The sequence below is a fragment of the Phlebotomus argentipes genome, unplaced genomic scaffold (assembly GCF_947086385.1).
Source record: "Phlebotomus argentipes unplaced genomic scaffold, Phlebotomus argentipes genome assembly contig_15, whole genome shotgun sequence".
Taxonomy (NCBI): Eukaryota; Metazoa; Arthropoda; class Insecta; order Diptera; family Psychodidae; genus Phlebotomus; species Phlebotomus argentipes.
This window is the reverse complement of record NW_026776181.1, coordinates 18309912-18333395: the sequence shown is the minus strand read 5'-3', so window position 1 is coordinate 18333395 and position 23484 is coordinate 18309912. Positions and strand designations below refer to the sequence as shown.

The following is a 23484-nucleotide window of genomic DNA, read 5'->3' as shown; positions in this document are numbered from 1 at the left end:
TGTTTATAATAGTTTTGATATCGTGATGATGTTTTTTTCGCTATTACGATGTTTTTCAATGGACTTTCATGATGAAGAATGTCACTAAAAGTATTTTGATGATTCCTTAATTTTTCATACACTTTTTGTTCTCTTTTTAAATATCCATCGTTTTTCTCTTTCTATGTTATTTTCATTAAATATTAGCTACGATATTTTTTTTGTGTTTATTGAGAGAAAGAATCGTTTACTCTTTTAAGTTTTATTTATTACATATTACAACAATATTTTTCTTCATTAAAAGCTAGATAAAGGTACATAAAAGCATGATTTTTCATATTCACTTTGAGTTTTTTCTTCCCTATTTCAACGTTTTTTCTCTTCCCGCTTAATTTTCAATAAAAAAAATATATCTTTTTTTTTTTCTTTCACTCCAAAAAGGTGTTTTCGATTTCGAGGAATTCGATCATATTAATTTTCATGTATTTTTAGATTTACAAAAAAAAAAAAATAAAATAGAGAAAATGCTGTTCTTCAGTTATAATAAATCATTATAATGCTTGATTTTTCGTTTTTACTCTTATTAAATCTAAATTCCTACACTTTAAAGTTTTCTCATCTCTTTTCTTTATTTCTTCTTTAATCATATTGATAAAATATCAAGTAATAAAATTAATATTTAAACCCAGTTTCCATCACCAAAATTGCACAAAAAACCCGATACTTTGTTTTTAGTTTCACAGCTGATGGCGAATTGTGTGTGTGAAAAAAAGGCTTTTCAGAGTTTTTCTTCTTCCTGTTTTTCAATCCAACAACTCTTTTCCATTCATCAATTCAACCATCAACTTTTGCAGTCATTTGAGAAAAGTAAAAAAAAAAATCATTTGAGAAAATTGAATGGTGCTTTTCTTTTATCTAATATTATTTATCCTTCCTTTGCAGCTGTTTTTCTTCACAAATTTCGACAACTACATTTTTGAGAATTGTTAAAGTCTTTTGAAGAAAAAAAGAAAAACATGACAAACGACAGGAAAGAAAGGCGCGCGCGCGCGTTCCGCAATAAAGCTGCAGAGATTTTCAGAGTTTAAGAGACAAAGAGAGTTGAGAAAAGAAAATTCCTTTTAGTCACAATTACAATCTAGAGAGTAAATATTAAAAAAAAATATTGCATTAGCCGTGCAATGATTGTCAAAATGGTCTTAATGCGTCTGCAGAAGAACACTTTCTCTACAGGTCATAAGATCATTTTAACCGCGAGAATCTTTCATTGGCAACAGCTTCGACAGTCTATTATTCATCTTTTATCCGCTTTTGCTCTAAACTTTTCCTTGTTTTCTTCTGTCTGAGAGACTTTAAGGGAATGAATTCACTTATAAACAGATTCCTTACTGAGATTAATCTTCTTTTTTTTTTAATTCATTTTGAGAGAAAAAAAATACAACTATAAAGTAAATCAGACTTGAGCAGTTGTAACAAATATGTGTTTGTGATTTTTTACACTGTTTTAAAAAATAGTGTAAGAGAAATGAAAAAAAAAATGGGGGGGAAAATGAGAAATTCAATATTTCACAGGATGAGGAGGAAAAAAGTACTTCAATGCGTCGAGGAAACTTCAAATCAAAATCAAAAAAAAATTGGAAAGCCGCCGATGAGAAGTGGGAAATCCGGGGGGTGGGAAATTCAATTTCGCTGGCGAGGAGCTTCTGCCCACTCTTCAGTTGTGCACTGGCATCGGGAGTTGTCCCAGCAGATTGTTGGCGAACTGCGAATTCGTGAACTTGAAGTGGCGCTTGTCGTAGAACTTGAGGAGCGCCGGTGAGTATGGGTGATTATCCTTCAGGTGGAGATAATGAACTTCGGGTTCACTGGTTGTATGACCACATTCCTCGCACACGTACATCTGCAAGACAAGAAAGGCAAAGTTTATGGTGTAGAAGAGGCGCGAGATTTGCAAATTGCCAAAATTCTCACAATCGCATTAACATATCTCGTCTTCTCTCTTGTAAGACACTCTCTAAAATTAACATTCGCCAGTTCATGTCTAACAAATCTTCTGTCGGTGCAAAGTGAGAAGCGGCTAAAGACGCTGGAATATCAACTAATGCGATGAGTTTTTTCAAAGTTTAAAGAACTGGACATAATAAACAGCCGATAAATTTGCAATTATACAGTAATTTACTATGAAAAAAGCATTTAATATTTAATAAAAATGATTTAAAAGATCTTTCTTGCACGTCAGAAAGGTAAATTTTAGTTCAAAGTGTGTCAGATTCTAAAGAAAAATTCTGATTACACTCAAAGGATTGAAATTACACTCAAACTGAGCAAAAGATTGAGATTTTTCGCAAATATATTGCTCCCAGAACATGTGATTTTAATCAGCGTTTTGCACACACAAAGAATCAACCTTTCGCTAATTCTGGAATCTACAATATTCTCGATGTCAACCTTTATGGGGAAATCAAAGAACCTTGGCTGAGTTGCTCTCGAAGCACCTCGATATCAGTGAATTAAATGAGGCAGTGAAAATTGCCTTTAAAACTCGCACAATGATCTTGACAATCAATTCTGCGAAGAACATTTGCATTTCATGCGACTTTAATTGATAGACTCCTTGACTGAAGTCGCGGCTGTTCTCTCAAGATTGCAATTAAAAAGGTATTCAAATTGGAGTGAATTAGAGACTCTGATATCTGCTGCTGTGTGAGATGACAGAGACTCGCGGAAGTGGCGAGATTGTGTGTGGCTCACCTTTGTGCGCCTCTCCTTGTACGCATACTGGTGCTGCACGCCGTGCACCTTGAGACAGTGCGACTCGAGGGAGCAGCGCTGCGTGAAGGACTTCTCGCAGAGATTGCACTTGTAGGGTCGCACGCCGGTGTGCGTGCGCGTGTGGCGCTTCAGGTCGAAGGTGTCGTTGAAGCCCTTGCCGCAGAACGTGCACAGGTACCTCTTGATGTCCGAGTGGCACTTCATGTGGCGATTGAGGAGCCTCTGCAGCGTGAACGTCTTCGAGCAGATGCGACACACGAACTTGTTGGGATCATCCTCCGACACGGCGCACGCCGTCGGGCTGCTGTGCTTGGTCTTCTCCTCGTCGCGCAGCCGATGGCCGTGAGTATTCTCAATGGCCAGCGGATTCTTGATCCCGTGGCCGCCATTCACAAACTCCAATTGCACCTCCGCCGGCAGTCCCAGCTGCAAAGGCGACCAGAAAGATCGCAACATTATTACACACATTGTTAGGAAGAGAGAAAATGCAGACAAATTGCTGGACAAGAAAAAGCTGGCAAACAAATTTTTCACAATTGATTTCACAGACACCACAAGGAGGAACGAGACAAACAGAGAGTGTGTGGCCTCATCGCAGGGCTTATCAGCTCAGGGGTGTGAACCGAAAAACCCTCGCGCGCTGTGGCCGCAAGAAATCAGCGGGGAAAAATTCGATGCTCACCCTTTGTTGCAGCATTTGCATTTTGGTTTCGCTAAGTAACGGTGACGTCTCCCGTCCAACACTTACGGACTGGATGATGGGCTTCGTGTCCGGCGGCGAGCTCGTGGCGCCGTCCAGTGAGGTCACGCCGCTGGCCGGCGACGGCAGCGACAGATTGCTCTGCGAGTCCAGGTCCAGGCTGGGCTGCGACGGGAAGTTCAATTGCACTGGGTGTGACTGGTGGTCGGCGTGCGGCAGCATCTGGTGCACGTCGCGCTGCGACTGCTGCTGGTAGCCTGGCGGTGGGTTGCTCTCGGGCTGCTGGTGGTACACGCCCTTGCCGTTGGACATCACGCCGAAGTTGCGGTCGTACATGCCGCCGCCGCCGCCACCGCGGCCCATGATGAAGTTCTCGGGGAACGGCTCAAGGCACGAGTCCACGGGCGTGATGGAGACGGAGTCGGGCGTGAGGGAGGGCGTGGAGGAGAGCTCCAGTTCATTGCCCGGGCTGGGCTGGTCGTCACTGGGCAGGCGCTGCAGAAACGAGGACAAGTCCACGGCGTCTGTGAGGCTGTCCAGGAGGGCGTGCTCAGCCGGCGACGAGAACGTCAGCGTGGCAGTGAACTGAAGCGGATCCACCACATTCCCGGACAAATCCACCATCATCGAGTCGTTGACGTCGTAGCCGGAATAGGAGTTTGGCATCAGATTGCCGTTCAGCGACAATTGATCCATCTTCGTGTCGTAGTCCAAATCCTGTTCGTCCTTCAGGTGAATTCCGTACGCGGCGTTCTGCAGCATCGAGTACTGCTTCCCGCCGTGCGTCGTTGTGTCCGAGTAGCCGCCCAGGTTTGTCAGCTCGGCGCTCCCGTCGCACTCCATGCCCATGTTGTTGCTCATGAGGTAGCCGTTGGGCCCGATGAAGCCGCCGTTGGCCGCATTGTATGCGTTCAGGCCGCTCTGGCCGCCCTTGAGGCTCTCGTAGAACGGCGGCAGAGAGCCCGTCGGCGGGCTGTTGGGGCCGTAATTTGACCGTCCATCTCTGCCGCCGCCCATTCCTCCTCCTGCGCCTCCGCCGCCTCCGCTCACTCCTCCGCCGCCGCTCACGCCATTCCCTCCGCCGCTGGCGCCGCCACTGCCTCCGGAGGAGCCGCCAAAGTTGATGGAGCCTCCGCCGCCGCCAGAACTCTGTCCGCTCTGGCTTCCGTTGCCGCTATTCACTGACCTGCCGTGACCCGCGGCCGCAGACATGATGCCATTGATCTTGCCCAGGCCGCCGACGCGATGGAAGACGCGCATCGAGAGGAAGGGTCGCACCTGCAGAAACATCCCTTATTCTAGACACATTCCCAAGGATATTCTGAACATTCAGTCTACTCACCACGATTCCGCTGCTGCGCCTGGCCTCGCGCGACTTCATTTCCGCCTCGCGCTCGTCGAACTCGTCCGAGCGCTGTTTGGGGATGTGGTAGTCGATGGGGTGCTCCTGCTCTGGCTCCAAGTGAGCGCCGAGCATGGACAGGGGCACCTTCACGTCCGTGGGATCGTCCTCCTTGCGCTCCGCCGGACACTTGCCACTGGGCCGCACCAGGCTGGACTGTGGCTTAGTGGATGGTGTGCGCTGTATCACAGAACATCGCACCGCCGCCTCCGGGGGCGCTGGACTGGGTTTGCTATCACTGGACGCGCTCACCTTGCTGGCCGTGGTGGAGAGATTGATGAGCTTCTCCTCGGGAACGAGCGGCTTCTCCTCCACCACCAACGATTTGGCTTCCTTCTTCGTGTCCTTGCGCGGCGGAAGGCCCGGTTTCGGGTACTCCTTGCGCTCGGCGTGCGTGAGCACGTGACTCCGGCTGCCGTATGGAATGTCGCCGCCCAGGATGGACGATATGAAGCGCCTCACGGGTGGAACAGGTCGATCCGGCGCCTTTTCACTGCTCTGCCCTGGGCCACGCTGTGCCGCTGTCTCGGGAGCAGGTGGACTTGGCGAGAGGCGATTCTCCTCGGCAAATATGTCGCGCACTGCAAACACAAGAGAAGTCTCTAATCAATATTTTCCCTCTTTTGCTCGCGGGAGCTTTACAGAATCCAACAGAATTGTGCAGAGAAATGATCACTTGCGCAATATGGCGCCTGATGGCGTAATGTGGCCAAAATCTGGTTTTTTTTACTCCCAAATCTCTCCGTCTGCCCTCTGTCCGGAGTGCAATTGGGTGGGGAGAAAGTGAAGGACAACACGCCTAAACTCGATTGAATCAGGGCAAAAAGTGTCAAACCTTTGGTTGCACGAGAGCCAAAAAAAATGCTGAATTTCGATGATGAGCGCTGATAAGGCGACAAAGTGAGCGATGCAAGAAATGAATGTTGAAAAGTATATAAATTGCGCAGAATGACTTCTTGTCCTCCTGGGAAATGTATTTCTGACCTGTTTTTTTGCCACTCGTGCTCCAGAAAAAATGCACGTGTGACTCAGAATAAAGTGGATTGTGAGCAATAAAGTTCCAGAAACAGAATGTTTGCACAACAAAGAGCTTTTTTTCCACCGCCATCAAGCAAGCCCGCGATGAGGTAATCGACAAAAGGCAGAAGTTGAGACTTGAAGAGATTGATACACATTTATTTTTACCTAAAAGTCGAGATGATTTTTTCTCATTCCTTTTGGCAAAATCCGAAATCGTTATTTAGTGTAGCAGAATTGTGTCTTGATAGTGATCAAAGAACTTGAGTCAGACTCTCGAAATAACTCGGACTAAAATTCATTCGCCATGGATTTGAATCAAACCGTTTTCGGTGTCTTAAATTCGATTTGTCTGAGAGAATTAGTAAAATCTCATTCTCTAGTTCTCTAGAGACAAGCGATTAATTTCTGTATACAGAAAACACACCTTAATTGATTAGAGATCTTCAGCGGTTTTCATTCATTCCATTCATTAGGGAATTACATTAATAAGTTGAGTATGAGTTGGCACAAAACTCCTCTCGCGGTGACAAAGAGTAAGAATCCAACTTGTGAGGACACGAAATGCTTAAAATTCGCACACTAATTGTGCGTTTTTGTGTGCCACGAGCAAAGTGTATCCCAGATTTGAGATAGTGAGTGCGGAAGTGAGTTAAGAATGTCCAATTAAATATTCAAGACACTTTTGTTATCTGCATGTGTGAAAATTGTAGGAAATGGATTAAAGAGAGGAAGAGAAAAGCACTGTGTAGAATTCACTTAAATTGTTCCCTTGAACGTTTTTCTTCAATTGTTTAACATGGAAAATTGATACTGGCGCATTCTGAAGACCACACCAATAAGATATTCTCTACTCAATCTTATCTTCAAGTTCAATCTCAAATGCAGTTGAAACTCCTCAAATTCAATTGATTTTCAAGTTCATGTTTGAATCGGTGGATAATTTTACATCTGGCGCGTGCACGAGCGTAATTGGAGAATAATTGTTGTTGATGTTTTCTGTACAATTTTTGCATTTGTACAGTTTGTGTACTTTCGGAGGATGTTGTCGAAAAAGAGATTTTTATCATCTGCACAAGCAGTAACAGTTCGACATGCTGGGATTATTTTGCTCATAAATTTGTCACGTGAATTATGAGGTGTGGTGAGAAAAAAAAGCTACACGGATTTTTAATGGTTCTCTCTTTTCCACTGTGCTTTTCGTCCATAGACGCGCCGAACAATGCGATAAATCATAAAATGTGTAATTTCTTAATTCACCGGCGAACACGCTGAAACCATTTCCTTAATGCGGATTTCCTGGGCCAAGTCAGCAAACACAGACACACAAAAGCTAGCGCGCGCGGTTCAGTTATTCTCAAGGATTTTCACGCACTGCTATTTAATTGAATCATCATGTCTTTTTTAACAGGATTGTATTTAAATAATAATCAGCTGATTGTTGTAACAAATATCGCCCAATTAACATTTTCATTCAATGTGCGGTGCACGCAATTAAATCGGCCACCTCTTTTTCCTATCCCTCCTCCCTCTCACTCTCTTTGGCTGATTTATAGGTTTCCACTGCTGTCGCTCTTTTTCCTATACACCTGAATTAATGCGTTTGACCTTCAGGTACACACAATGTATCCGAATTGAAGCAAAATTTTGCTAACCTTGGAGTTCCTCTTGGGTCTTTTTACCTCTGCTTTTTTGCTCCCTCAACATCTCCTGTTCTCTCTCTCTCTCTCTCTCTCTCTCTCTCTTTCGCACACACAGTCTTCTCCAACTGGATCTTGGTGGTTTGGTGCAAAAGCTGAGGTTCTTTTTGCCTCTCCCCCGTGATTGACGCTTAACATTTTTGCAAAAGAGAATTAAATCAATACAGCGAATCGATACGCGAGTCTCGCGCGTTAGTTCGCGGATTAACATATAGAATCACATCAATTATTCATCCACATTCTCTGCCTACCCTTTTCTTCAGCACACCAGAAAGGAGTGTGATTATTAATCTGCAGAGGCAAATCCAACTATCTTCCTGGGAGATCTTTCTGCCACCCAGAAAATTGGCTGAGCTTTGAAGCTTCAGAGCATGGAGAATAAAATTGTAGTATTTCCTTCTTCATCTCAACTCTCCTCAATCAATTATGCTAATTTAATATCCCCCATAAAAATCCTCTCCTCTTTCTCCGGTTGACTTGCGAATCTTCTTCTGCAAATGTGATCTATTCGCGCATTTCGCTTTGCCCAAAATTCACCACACACAAGAGACAGAGAGAGAGAGAAGAGAAGGAGAAATATCTCTCGGGAGTGTGATCTTTTATTGATTGGACGTTGGGTTAATGAACTGGCAAATGAGTTGTTCGGCAACGTTGAAAATAACTGCTAATGATGAGAAAACCTCTAGCTTGATTTTTGAACTTACAAAACTCGTATATGTATTATTGCCGCTCCGATAAAAAATACATATAATTTTTTCTACGCCAACCCGCGCGGTGTATAATGCCAAAAAATGAGTTGATGAAGGTTCACTCTCAAGGCTTTTCGGCCACGAGAGCGCGCGTCTCTGTGCAAAATTTGTCTCTCTGGCCGCGATGAGGAAGAAGAATGTGCGTGTTTTCATGCCTATGTCTTTTCCCCCTCAGCATTTTTTCTTCCACCATCAAGCAACATTGTGAGACAAATGAAATGGAAATTCGAAGCAAAACCGTGGGAGAGTCTGTGCTACTCTTAACCTCTTAACGGAGTTGTCGGGATTATACCGAAAATATCACTTATTTTCCTATCGTCTTTTGGCATTTCTTTCCTAATATCCAAGAAATCCACACTGTGGTATCGCGTTTAATTGAAATTCTGACCCTGTTCACGATTCTCTTGATTGAATTTCGCCCATTCGCAAGAACCCCTATCATTCTTCAAGCAAACACATCTTGCAACCCAAGACTCGACCGGTGAGAATATCCAAGTGTGAGATAAAAAATATGCCAAGATAGTGGCCAGAGAGTCTATAGGATAATTTATCGTTATTTATGGTGGCACGACAGGCGGCTCTCATTGTGGCGAATAATCTTTGAAAAGAAATGAAAAATGACTCGCGTCGGGTTGACTTCTCAACATTGTGGCCAGCAGGGAGAGAGAAATGATCTGCACTGTGCAGAAATTATTATTATTTCTCACTCTGATCCCACTGTTATTCAATTCAATTCAATCCACGTTCAATGCGCGTCGCCTATTCTCAGGTGTGGAAGAGCATCTCTCTCTCTCTCTCCAGCTTTGCATCTCGCGACCGGAGAAGACACTTGGCGAGGAGATGCTTGGAGGAATCGGCGAGGCGGAGGGGGGTGAATGTATGCCATAAAAAGTGGCCAGGTCAGACCATGGTCAGACTTACTATCTGTACAGCTATGCAATGTGGTCGGCCTCTTCGTTTTGCCGCGCGCTTCTGCAGCAGAGGCGCAACAATGAAAATAAACAAACGCAGAAGAGCCAATCCGTACGCGAAGTGCTTTTATTGTAATGGTCTTTTGTATGGCTTGGGAACCGGTTCTTCGCTCTCAAGTTCGCCTCCATCCTGCTCTGGCGCATTCGCTTCTCCGTGCGCGAATGCATAATGAGATATAAATATTGCAGCAATTGACCATACGCGGAGAGTATATGTATAAAAAATGCAACATACCGCCTGAGACAAGCAAAGCTCCTGCGAGCGAATTTGTGAGAATAATTGAACAGCGATGTTGGCGAGATGCACGAGAGGCCAATTCGTCAGGCCATATGTGTCTTCTCAAAATGTGCCCAGAAGTGCTTCGGACATGCCTTCGTGCCTGCAAAATGCTAATCTCGCCAAGATTCGCGCAGATTCCACAGATAATTCCTTCAATTGTCCCCATACAAATTGACCAAATGCCATCAGGAGTGCCCCCAAAAAAGGACACACGCACTTTGGATGGTTGTTAGATGCGACGGCGAAAAATGACCGCCAGCTCTTTTCCACATTCGCCGGAAATTCTCACTCGTTCCGCGCCGCATCTGCGCCAAATGTGCACATTTCGCAGCGTACTTTTCCTCGTCAGGCTGTGTTCATAAATTGCTGTCTTTTGTCGCAATGATAATGATGATGATGTTTAATTGATTGCTGTACGCACTTTTCGTCTCTCGCCACACCGTCAAATTTACGCACAAGGCATTTTATTAGGCTCGCCATTTGTTTCTGCAGGTGAACCAACAATAACACAGTCAAATGTTGTCCACCAGCTGATGGAATTGTGCCTATAAAACCATCTGATTTGCATTTAGCATCATTCTGGAGACTCTCCTAATCATTTGGCATATTTTATGTCCATTTAAGACATGTCTAATCAATTTCCGCGGGCAAATTAACTTCGATGGGTAGTCAGAAAATTAGAAGAAAACCCAAACTGAGCAATTTAATGACATTCAAACACGATCTTTGATTGATCGAGCGCGATCATCTGCACCTGTCCGGCAGATCATCAACATCGCATTCTATTGCAACAACCCCTTTTTCGGTGCCTCATTAGGAATATATATTTCGGGAGATATTAATATTTCAGGTGATTTCGGGCAGAAGATTGAGGAACAGATGCACGGCGTCACGTGAAGGCACACAAGAAGGGGTGAAAAAGGTTTTACCTGTGGAGCTAAATTTGAATTTTAGAGACCCTTCGAGGTGTTGCCCATTCGCCGGGCAGGAATTGAAACATCAAGGTGCAGCCAGGATTTGAATTTTGGCCGCAGACTTGCGTGTTCAGAATCGTCCTCCTCTATTGACGATGCCAATTTTCTGGGGGGCTCATTATATCGTCGTGGCCACAAGACGACGACTTTCCCTCCGGGGCACATCATCCCCATTATTCCCTGGCCACACTGTGCACTTAATGGTGCACCCATTTTTGCATGCCCGCAGACACTTTAGATATTTATCCTGGCACTGCAGCGTTAGACCATCAAAAAAATATATGTTTATTATTGCTGGTGAATCGTGAAAATGAATAATTTATGTCTGATGGTAGAACAATCATCACGTGATTGGGATTTGCTTAAGCATTAACCGTGTCTTTCTCTCTCTCCACATGTTGCGCAAAATAACACAAATACCCATTTTACCATTGCATCTGATGTGTTGTTGCCTCTTTTCCGCCATAACCGTCATCCGCAAGGATGCCCAGAGAGAATGTTTTTCAGTTGCAAACACAATTCTCTGGCCACAATTCTCAATGGGGAAAAATATGGATGATGGCCAGAGAGAATGCGCGCGCGTGAGGCCTTCTTTTTGTTCTATAAAACAACGCGCACTCTTCCCTGGCCAGAACACACACATTTTTTCCAACCTCATTGCTATTGCAAAGCACTGGTTGGGCGAAGAATGACGAAGCATATATCCGGTAAGTGTTTTATTATAATATTAAAATGTGAATAACGCGCTGTGGACGCATACAAATTACACTTTGCGCGGACTCTTTCGACACTCTTGGCAAATATTTTTGCTTGCAATTTAAATTTTTCTACCGCGACTCACGCGCAAAGAGTGTGGAATTAATGATATTTTTGTCCGGGAAATTTTTCCTGTCACTCTTTTCTAGAAATTCCCTAAAAAAAACCCGCGAGAGATTTACATTTGTAGCGAGATAAATTGGCGCGTGCTGAAATGCAATTGTACTATGCTCCTCTTCCTCGAGATCAAACTATGTAGTCCCTCCACTCTGTGCCGAAATCCACACGTTTCATCGATAAATTCAAAAACAAACACTGCTAACTTCACTCCGCGGATAACCTCTGGCGGCCATATTGCCGTCCTGATCTGTCATTCTTCTATTGTGTGCCGTGAAAGAAACACGTTTTTTCGTGAAAATGCGAGATCACCAGGAAAAGCTGGATTTACGCGAGCAACTGAAGTGTTTTAAGCGAAAGCTTAAAAAGCTCAAGCGCCAGGCGAAGGAAAAGCGCAAAAAGCGCGGTAAGTATCGCAGTAATTGAGCGATTTCTCTGGAAACTTCTAGAATGTTCCAGCAACGAGAAGTTCCGGCAAGATGGCGGCGATCACGCTGCAGTGTTCTTTGAACACAAAAATAAGAGTTGCCACTCTTATAAATGAGTCACACTCATTTAATTTGCGCTTTCTGCCAATCGTGAGTCATACTCACAGTGTGAACGGGGTTTGATCGCCCCCCGGTAAGTAGTTTTGAGCCGAAGGCTCAAGTTCACACACGGCAGAAGAGAGTTAAACTCTCCGGAAAACTAGTTGTCACTAGTCTCCGCCAGTCATACTGGGTTTTGCGCAAATGCAGCTCATCAAGGCCTCCTTCGAGTTCATCATAGTTGACATATTTCGTCTTACTTTGAACTGCAGGGAGAAGCCGCTCGCCAGGCCGCCGGGAGAGGAGCAGGCATCGCAGCAGTCCGGACAGCAGCCGCCGATCCAGCGTCAGCAGCCGTGACAGCAGCCGTGAGAGTAGCAGTGAGCAGCCCAGATATCGACCGAGAGATAGATCGAGATCTCCAATTGCGTCCACAAGTCAGCTCAGAAAGAAATCTTCTTCCATTTCTGAGAGAAGATCTGTTGAGCTCACAAGCTCTTCAGAAAGTGAGGCTAAGAGTGCCACTCCCTCACCTTCTAAGACAGGATCCGTAAGTCCTGAAGGCTCTGTACGTCCAGAAGATCAGAAAAACACAGCTGACCATGTCACTGAAGCTGAGCAAGAAATTCTCAATATTCTTGGCGAGAATCTCTACGGCAATCGCCAATTGGCCCCAGATGTCATTCCGAATTTGGCGATGCGGTTCGAAGAGATTGTAGAGAAGGGATTGCCAGAAGAGTCAGTGAAAGAGCTTTTGCTACAGCTCACACCACCCAAGAACTGCCTCAGATTCGAGCCACCAGTTCTCAATCAGCTGGTGAAGGTTATAATGCACGACGCTATTGTTGCCAGGGATGACAAGATTGTCAAGAGACAACAAAAGATCACCTCCGCTCTCTCAGCGGTGACTCGAGTGATAGTGGCGTTGTTGAAGGAGAAGGCTCTTCCCGGATGGAGTGAATTGATGACACTACTGGCAGGCGCAGGCAAATTGCTGTCTGATCTTCAACATGACGAATCTGTAATTCGCAGAAATCTCGTGATTGCGAATGTGGACGTGTCGATGAGGGATGCATTCCAATCTACAACAACTGATGAGTTTCTCTTTGGGAAAGACTTGGAGGAGACGGTTAAGACCACCAAGTCAATGCAGTCGACGGGAAGAGATGTCAAGAAGAAGGATCCGAAGCCAAAAAACTGGAAAAACCCGCCGCGCAATCAGCAAAGGAAATATGCGTCAACTGGCGGGTCACCGAGGTCAACGAGGAAGCCGCAACAACACCGTCAACGTCAACAGCCATCCAGGAAATACAGAGACAGCCGAGGGGAGAACAAGAAGTCATATCACCGTCGCTAATTAATGTAAGAAAACCTGCAGGGCGCCTGCAGTTTTTTAGCCACGCCTGGAATGACATAAGTAGCGATAAGGTGATCCTCTCTTGGTTAAAAGGATACGAAATTCCTTTCAATAATCATGTAATCCAAGATAATCCTCCATCAGAGGATGACTCATCAGCTTCTGAACTTGCTAAAATCAAAGATTTGGTGGAGCAATTGATTTCAAAAGGAGCAGTAGAAGAATGCTATCCCGAGAAAAATCATTTTATTTCCAAAATATTCTTAATCCCAAAGCCAGATGGTTCGAATCGATTCATTATCAATCTGAAAAGACTCAATGAATTTATTGATGCGCCACATTTTAAAATGGAAGACGGCAGAACCGTCATCAGACTCATGTCCGAGAAAGCTAAGATTAAAAAATTGACTAGTCAATTTAAAGCGAATCGCGAATATAAGATTCAGAAATTTGCTGAGATGCTCGGATTTCTAGTTTCTTGTTGTCCAGCTGTGAAATACGGTTTGGTTTATACAAAAGCTTGTGAAAGATTGAAATTCTTAGCTCTTTTGAGAAGCAAGGGAAATTATAACGGGAAACTGTCAATTAACCAAGAGGTTCTGAAAGAATTGACGTGGTGGAATACGATTGGAAGTTCAAGTTTCAATCCTATTCGTAATCCTTATTACGATTTGACAATATTCACGGACGCGTCAAAATCAGGTGGGGCGCGGTTTGCGAAGGTGAAAGAGCTCAGGGCTCATGGAAGGATGAAGAGAAAGATTTAAGTATAAACTTTCTAGAACTCACAGCCGCTTTTTTCGGACTTAAATGTTTTGCTGATGGTTATAAAGACAGTCAAATTCTTCTTCGTATTGACAATACGAAATTTGGATCTCCACAGATAGATCTTTTTGCTTCGCGATCAAATGCAAAATGTCGGAGATATGTCTCGTGGAAAAGAGACCCACATTCTTTCGCGATTGACGCATTTACAATCTCTTGGAATTCATATTTTTTCTATGCATTCCCGCCGTTTTCAATAATTCTACGAGTCTTACAGAAAATTCAGTATGAAAAGGCCGAGAGAATCATGATTGTCCCAAATTGGCCATCTCAGCCGTGGTACCCAATTTTTCAATCAATGATTGTTTCAGAAGTAATCTACTTCTCAGCTAATTCATACATTCATTCTTCCATTGACAGCGAAACCAATTTCTGGAGAAAGATTACCCTGGTTGCCGCGATTATATCAGGGAGAGCTGCATACTAAAAGGGATTCCAGAACAATCTCATGACCTCATTCTATCATCATTGACAAACTCATCATGGAAACAGTACGAAGTGGGCCTCAAGAAATGGTGGAATTTTTGTTCATCCCACAACATTAATCAATTTGATCCGGTTGTTCCAGAAGTTTTGAAGTTCTTGAGTGAAGAATTCAGTAAAGGAGCCCCATATGGGACACTCAACGGATATAGATCAGCAGTAGCGCTACTAGCTGGAAATTCTTTAGCCCAAGATGAGTATGTGAAAAGATTTTTTCGGGGTGTGAGAATTGCAAGACCGAATAAGCGTAGATATGATATAACGTGGGATCCACAAATTGTGTTGGATTTCTATCGTCAAATGCCACACAATGTTGATCTTTCTCTTAAAGATTTGTCATACAAACTAATAATTTTGTTAGCATTAGTAACAGGACATCGACTTCAGACATTCTCGCTTATTGAAATAGATAAAATCAGAGTTTTGTCTGACAGTATTGAAATCAGAATTGTCCGTAGAATCAAAACTTCAAGTTCAAGTGATCATCAACCAAATCTTGTGTTGCCATGCTACAATGAGGATTTAAGTATTTGTGTAGCATCAGCCATGAAGGCTTACATTCAGAAAACTGAATTGATTCGCGGAGATGTAAAAAATCTCTTTATTTCTTTTAAAAGACCACACAAGGCTGTTGGAGCTCAAACATTGAGTCATTGGGTGAAAAACATCTTACAGAAATGTAATATCGACACCACAATTTTCTCTGGGTACTCTACCCGACACGCAGCCACTTCGGCTGCAAAAAGATGTGGGGTGGACATTGAAATAATCAAGAAGACAGCAGGGTGGTCCAAAAAATCGCAAACATTTGCGAATTTTTACAATTTGCCACTTTCTCAAGACAAGGAGAGATTTGCCAAAGCTATCTTAGATGGAAAGTGAAATGTATAACGGTGATCTCCCAGGTTCAAGAGAAATATTTTCATATTTCTTAAATAAACTGAAATAAACTTGTTCATTCACATATAAAGCCGTAACGAGCTATAAACATCTACATAGTTTGATCTCGAGGAAGAGGAGCATAGTACAATTTAATGATTAAACGAACTTACCAAGTGAAGTTCTATCATAATTGTACGAAGCTCCTCTTCCGAGATGATCAAACCCCACCCGTTATGTTCCCAGACTTTCTAAGTCTAACCCAAATACTAAATCGTTACGGCCAAACTTTGAAAAATGACAGATCAGGACGGCAATATGGCCGCCAGAGGTTATCCGCGGAGTGAAGTTAGCAGTGTTTGTTTTTGAATTTATCGATGAAACGTGTGGATTTCGGCACAGAGTGGAGGGACTACATAGTTTGATCATCTCGGAAGAGCCCGCGAGAGAGATTTACATTTGTAGTGAGATAAATTGGCGCGTGCTAAAATGCAAATATTTCACCATGTGAAAATTTTTCCACTTTCCCAAAATCAATTCTGCTGGGGTATGAAGAGTGTGGAATAAGGATAAACAAACATTCGTGAATAATTCACAGTGAGATATCCAATAAACGTAGGAATTAGATTACTCTAGAAATGTCGCATGAAATTTTCCACCGTCACCTGAGAAATTCAAATAAGAACAAATTATACAGAGAAAAGGAGTTCCAATTTTCTCTCTTTCAATCCTCTCAATTTCTTTAGAGGCACAGATTTTGTATCCCGAAGCAATTTCATGGATACAAAACGTGTTTAGCTTTGCAAATGACTTCTGCGATCGTGCGTTTGGCATGCAATATTCACAAGATTTTATGCCCGTGATGTGAACTCACGAGAGTTTTGCGCGTGACACGTTGACATAGTAATACTGAGTAGTTGTTCGAATTGCATTCGGAAGAACTCCTAAATATGTTCCATAAATGCATAACTTTTGCATCTCAATGGCATAACACCTCGTGTTTATCTTATCAGACTTGTTTTTCTAAGGCAGAAAACACTTCAGTTTCATTTATTCCACATTCTTCTCTCCTCTTTGCCATCCATTCAACTTTGCGCAATTTCATGTCAACATCGCAAGCTTCTTAAGCGTGATCGGAAGATTTTTGGGTAAAAGCGCTTATAAAGCTATAATATTCTTTTTGTCCCTCCAAAGTCAAGTCCAAAGCTGACTTCCAAATGAGATTATTAACCCTCTGGAGGTCAAGCGCGATGTTTCATCGACAAAAATATCTTCCCGTTAGATGATTGTCTTGCGAGAGCTTTTTTCCAGCTGAAAAATATGTTGTTTTTCTTGAGTGACGAGGGCAAAAAGAGTGTCTTGCCGAAAATCCAATAAAGTCCGCGAGAAGAAGTAGCGTGTATCTCCATAAACACGCCAAGTTGTCCATTAATTGGGTAAGAAAATCCCCTTAAAAATTGTCATGTGAAGTGAATCGAGAAGTGGGAGATATTTAAGTCTCGAATCTCTCTAATTTGTCCGCCTGACATGAGCAATTATTTCTGTTAGAAGACGCTCTTTGTTCTCATCGTGAAGAGTCAATATATTTGGGAAGACGTTTCAGTTTGACGTCATTTGCTCCAAATGGTGGAATTGAGTCCCCAAAAATTGCTGCCACTTCGTTTGCATATGCCGGCACAGCACACGCCTGTATTTTCGTTGCGTCTCAACCTTGAATCATTTAATTGAACTTTGAAGACTTGGCGAAGGTTACACTTTTTTCACCGTTGCTCCGTTCAATTGTCCGATTGAGAAGCTCACCTTTTTTTATCGCGCCAACTATATCATTTCTTTTTCGCCACACGATTTGTGGGCATAGTCAAATTGGCAATTTGCATAAATTTAATTTAAAGACAACCACACCATCGCCAAATTGGCGGCTCATTGTACTCATACATCAATTTACATGCTTTTTTTCCCCTCGCATAATTATATATGGGCTTAGACTGCTTCGCAGACGATCCTGTAATTCGCGCTCTTATCCGCAAAAGGCCAGGATAGCTTTGGTGGATCAATCAGTTCTCTTCTTCCAGGAGATTTTCCTACACTCTCGCGCCCATTTGTGCGCGGAACCAGCAATAGAATGCCAGCGATTGATTTGGTTTTCAAATTGCACCTTTTCATCAGACCTTTTGATGACTTAATGCCGCACAGCTCGTGCGCGGACTCTTTGAGAGCTGCGTACGCTGTTAGATTGTACGTAAATGAATTGGAATGATTGACTCGCCATTGTAATTTGCGTATGGCAAAGTGTTTAGTTAATTGTTATTGCAGATTGTGAAACACCCTACTTGTACTATTATTACTCCTAAAAGGCTTATTTGAATTGTAGAGTGTAAACCTCATCCAATATGTAGGTTTATCTATACAGCCACGGACTTAATGACCTACATCGACAGCGGAATGTACGTGGTGGAAAATAACACGGAATATCACTATATTTCTCATGACATAATGCTTATATTGGCGCATTAATGAAAAATACACACATTTTATTGATTGACCACTCCGTGCTCATCTCTCTCTCACTCTCTTGAGATCATCAATTTCCCCTTGTTATTAATCACAATGGAATCTACCCAGTGAAATTGTCCAATGTTGACCATTGTAACTTGTGAAATTCAGTGCCTTCAAGACCTAGATTGCCAGTATTTACAGCCTTTGTCGCATTGACTCAATCGTTAAAGTATTGTGAGAAGCTTTCATGGGTGAACTTCACCATGTTTTATTGATATACTATATTTTCAAAAGTAATCACATTAATGACGCCCCATTATCCACTCTATAGAATAGATTTGTTCTGCTCGACTCTTTGCCGTTGCCGTGATTTTTTACCAATATGAATTATTCAATTCTCATGCGAAAAGGTGGTTTTTCTGCAAGAGTCTGGATTTCCAGGTAAATAAATCCGTTACTGGGAAAATTTCCAACCATCCAGACAAAAGCCCGCCAGTCAATTCTATTCCATTAGTCGATGGCAATTTGTCTCATGCACTTTTCTTTCAATTTCGCAGACAAAATGCCACAATCTTGTGTTATCTGTGAAGAGAATTTTTTGAACTTAACACCAGTCATTAAGGAAGACAATTAACGAAACTTCTCTGTCTTGGGAAAACCGTCTATTCACACCGTGTGCGTTCCTAAGAAGTGCGAAACACAATTCAACAGACGTCTTTTCCAGTCATCTTGAACCTGACACTGAAGTTTTTCAGGTTGGATTTCTTTCTGTGCTCTGAAATCTCCTCCTTTTTACCTCCAATCGCAATACAGGATGTATCAATTGTCCTCCTAATAACTCCATAAAGGCGAGATGTGTGGAATTTTCTGATTTATATGTCAATTTACCCAACATTATGACCATCTTATTCCACTTTGTTTGATGTGGCTTCACACACAACAATTTTAATGTAATGTTCGTCTCGTTGACCAATAATTGACATTCCATTGTTAATTAACGCAATTCGCTCATAATTATTTGTAGTGCCACCAATGGTCAACTTCTCCGTGTATATCTTCTCTCGATGTTATGAAATTTTTACATATAAAACCAAATAGAAATGAGGGGAGAGAGCGCGAGTGTGTGTGCGTTAATGGCATTTTGCACCTTACAACTTATTCATCTTCTCTTGGGCTCACACTCATTTTAGTGCACTTAAAATGCATGGCAAGAGTGCATTGGTCATTTGAGGTGCTCATCGAGAAACTCATTAAAATATTCTTCGTCTCACTGGCTTTTTCCTCACTGTTTTCATGCAATGTGACAAATCTCTTAAATTAAGAGGCCCTATTTACACAAAAATCGAGACTATTTGCGCTGGTGCACGCGGAATGCTGCAAATTTCGCGGTTTACCCATCAAAACGGTATAATTTATTGCACCACATTGTGCACATGCGCTCAGAATACTTCAATTCGCATTTGAGTGATGAATTTGCCACCATTGATGTTTCACAATTCCAAGCAAATAAGCTATATAACTTGTGGGATAATTCTGCCCGAGAGTCGCGGCGATGCCGTGAAATTAATTACGGATTGAGATGGGGAGGGAAAAAATGGCCAGATATGCTATTTCCATTGGCTATATTTGCAGCCTTGGTCTTGGCACCGATTTTCTACTACGAATACATTCCAATAGCGCCGTCGCGTTCGGTTTTGGGTCAGGGTTAGCGTGATTTTCTCATTATAGCGCGATTGCGACGATATGTCGATACACATAATGAAATGATGGAAAATTAAGGTCTCACAGACAAGTGACTCCTTCTCTCTTCCAATCCCGCACATGGTGAGATAAATGTCGGAAATCCGAAGTGCGCGAGAGATGAAGAAAAAAGTGAATTTTTTCCTCTTCATAATTTTTCATTATATAATTTCTCTTTTTTTCCCCAAGTGGATTTCATCTTTCCATTGTTATCTCTCTGCTTTGTTTATACCATCTGTTTAGCCACTTAACTGCCGTATATAAGCGTTCAATTGCCCAACAATTTTTGCTCATCTTCCATGGCAAGAATTCTAGTGGAGAAAATTAACATTTTGTTCTGGAAGAACACGACATTTTGCCACAGGTTCTCGAGAAGCGTGTATTGTTGGCGACAAATTGGCTTGGAAACCGTGATTCATCATTGCGAGGTGACTTTCCTTAAATACTTGCGGAGAAATTACACAATATTTGTGGATGTAAAAATGGACACAAATTCCTGGAATAATTTTACACAGAAACCCATCAAAATGTTCTGAATTCTCCAGCGAAACCAGACATTTCAATCAACTCCAAAAACAAAAAACCTCTTCCACAGCTCAAGAGAAATAGCTTTGGGAATCAATAGACCACGAAGGAGTTAATCTCTCCGAGGAACTCTCGGTTGATCTGATAAATTCAACATTCTCTCACCCATTTTCTAGCCATCTCAAGAGCTTCGCGCTCTTTCTCTAATCCCACAAAATTGAGGTGGAGGAAAATTTACTTAATGCTCTTCCTCAATTTAGATCCACCACGACGAAGAATCTCCACCAGATAATGAATTCCGTGCGCAAACTTTTTGGACGACGAGAAAATATGTTGTCTAGCAACTCGAAGGGCTCCGCCCGAATTTTTGCCACAATGCTGTGAAGATGCTGAAAGATGAGGCAATGTGCTGTTCAATAGCCCATGGCGAGGAGATGCAGACAAAGGGATCTACCTGCACAATTTGTACGCCAGGACTCACTGTCAAGGGCAGAGATTGAGAAAAACGAAGGTGGATCTCAATTCACGTCTTCTCTCTTTCTTTTGATGGCCTCTGCTGGTGTGTGAGTTCAACTGATCGATGTGAAAAATGTTACTTCATCTCGAGAATGCACGGCTTTTCCTCTGGCAAAGTGTTCAGAGTGCGTCCAAATTCCTGCCACGGATCTGTGATGTGCGCCAATGTTTCGGAGTTTGAGGGCTTATTAAAGCGGTTGCAATCTCAACCGTTGTGATTATCTAGTATTTTAGCAGGCCTGAAGGGCAGTTTTGCCAATTCTAAAACTCCCTCCATCAACAGTTTCTTTTTTTTATCTCTTCTTCTCCCCTGCGATAAAAATGTGGCTTGAGCTCAAGCGTATTTTTTCTCTCTTTCGTCTCTCTTTCATTTTATATTCCCATTAACATAATGTGCAACTTGTTGAACTTGAATTGTAGACCGAGAGCAAGTGATTTTCATTTTATAATGTACAACAAACACCGACAACATACAGAGACACAGAGAAACCACCTCTAATCCAACAACACAAGCAGTGAACTTCACTGTCAACTGACAACAGTTAATTGTGTCAAGATTAATTGTTTAATGAGATATAAAGCCATGTGAATATATTTTTAGCTCTAAACGATTTTATGAAAGGTTCATGATAATATTCATTTAACACGCGCAACAGCGCAAGGATCGAAGCCTCGTGAGTTCGTGCAAATGGTGTGAAAATGATCACTTCACAAGACACTTCTTCTTCTTCGTGCGACGCGCACAGATCAAAGGGCACGAGAGTGAGTATCGGAAGAATTCTCCACAGTCATCTGCTTGACGAAGAGACCATCTTTCATCTGTGCTCTCGAGCAACATCAACAATATTTGTGCAGTGGAGTAAATCACATCAGAGAGAATTGCAAAGCACCGCCATGGAGTGAACGAAATTGCGCAATATCAGCAGCGTGGCTCAATTAAAAATTCCAGCCAATATATATTGATTTATATTTATTCAAATTCACCTTGAATTTTATCGCGAAACAGGTGTCAATTCTATTCTGAACCTCAGATTGATCTCACAATTGGCAGCTTTTTTTGCCGTCAAATTAAAAGGCGGTGCACTGAGAACAGAATTAAATATGATCTAATTTACTCTCTTGTTCTCTCCACCAAGTCTAATCAGTGTTGAGTTCAAGTGAAGTCACAAAGATAATTTACTCTGTGCGCTAGATTTGCCATACAGAATTCTATCTGAGCGATCTTAAGCAACAATTCTGTGTGATTTCTCTGCGGGTTCGTCGTTTGGTGCATTGAAATCTTCTGTGTTTTATACAGAAAAAAATTGCGAGACTCACCGGAATTTGTGTTATCCTTTTTCTTGGCCACCAGCGAGAGTGGCTCATCGCAGCCTCCGCCGCTGGAGTCCGATCCGTGGGCGCTGGCCAGGCCTCCAAGACGATCCTCATCTTTGGCGGCGAGGAGGTTCTGCGCCTCCAGCAGTCGCAGCTGCTGCTGATGCAGGCGGTTCTTGATCAAGAATATTTTCGGCATCTTGAGCAATTGCTACACTCTTGTCTTAATATCTGCACGATTGATATAGTCTCTCTCTCTCACACTGATCACTTTGCCAACCGGCACAGTCGATGTTTGAGTTTTAACATGTCCGATTGTAACATGTCCAAGATGTTGTGTATCCCAAGAGAGTCCTGAAGAGACTTGCGCGCAATCTTCACACAACACACTTTGCTTCTCCAATCAATTGATGTGTCCTGAACGTTGATATTCAACAGTTTTTCTTTTATTTTTTTGGGGGTTTTCTGCTAAATCCTCTCTGTGAAACCACACTGTTTTGGGGGCCGAAAGGCAAAAATCCATCTACCGTTAAACACCACAAAAATAGAGTCAAAGGCTGAGAAAGAGCCAAATGACAGAAACACGCGTGAACTGCACGACGATCCGACTCTTACTGTACATGATCAGTGTTTCGAGGCACTTTACAGCTAACTCTCGGACGGATGGTGGATATTCCCGAGTGCGATTCGCCGGCCGAGTGTGAGTGCGATCGCTTACCTGTGTTGGGTCCAACACACAGGCGCGGTAACGTTACCTCTCTGCCGACCTGGAGCGTCGGGCGGCGAGTCATTGCGGATCGGTTGCGGAGAACACCATGTACAGCTATTGTACACATTCGGATGTGCTGTTGTGTAGCTTTATTTCCCCACTACACTACATATTCCCATCATCGTGCCTCCTCTTCTGCTCGTCATCCCGGGGAGCTGTGGGGCAGGCAGGAAGACGACTTGACCAGGTAAATTGCCGAGCACCTCCACAGGCGCACCGCGCTTCGGAGTGTTTGTGTATTGAGCATAAGTCGCTCTCGTGGTTCGATGCCCATGGCTTCTTGCTTTTGCTCTTGATGGTTGGGTGCCTGTGAAGGCCTAGGTTAGCGCTGAAGGTGCCCTTCACTCCCCTCCGCGCCGCGAACCCGCGAGGAAATGCCTACCTACAGCTTTATATTATTCAACACACTTGGCGCTGTGACTCAACAGTTTCTCATCAACATTGCAGATTCCCGATGCCGAACATCTCTCGCCATGTGGCTTCTCTCAAGACTTTTAACATCTCATCCAGGCCAAAAATAGCAGCGCAATAAAAGTCTCTGGACGTTCTCTGGAACTTTGCAGAAAAGGCTCTCAAATTGTGCTCATCTCGCGCGCAAAGTGGCCGGTTTTGCCCATTTCGGGAAAGAGACGCACT

General features: G+C 43.1%; 1 protein-coding gene across 1 annotated transcript; it reads right to left on the bottom strand.

The window, feature by feature from the left end:
- Positions 1-51: 51 nt before the first annotated feature.
- Positions 52-22691, bottom strand: LOC132262535 (transcriptional regulator ovo). The gene is made up of 9 exons (XM_059761814.1): positions 22083-22691; positions 15326-15345; positions 12833-13026; positions 12205-12363; positions 11386-11456; positions 4794-5455; positions 3500-4729; positions 2731-3177; positions 52-1879 (listed from the first exon to the last, which is right to left on the bottom strand). Exons 1-9 carry the CDS (start codon positions 22276-22278, stop codon positions 1694-1696), a joined length of 3165 nt encoding a protein of 1054 aa, XP_059617797.1. The 5' UTR covers positions 22279-22691; the 3' UTR covers positions 52-1693.
- Between the last annotated feature and the right edge of the window lie 793 nt (positions 22692-23484).

What these genes read in the sequence shown, in the direction of transcription:
- LOC132262535 (XM_059761814.1), bottom strand. Translation starts at nt 22,278, where the DNA reads ATGCCGAAAATATTCTTGATCAAGAACCGCCTGCATCAGCAGCAGCTG. An exon ending in GCTTCTCCCTGCAGTTCAAA is followed by an intron (nt 11,457 to 12,204) that starts GTAAGACGAAAT and finishes GGTTTTTTTTAG; the next exon opens with GGAATTTCTAGAAAAGAGTG. An exon ending in ACAAGGAGAGGCGCACAAAG is followed by an intron (nt 1,880 to 2,730) that starts GTGAGCCACACA and finishes CTTGTCTTGCAG; the next exon opens with ATGTACGTGTGCGAGGAATG.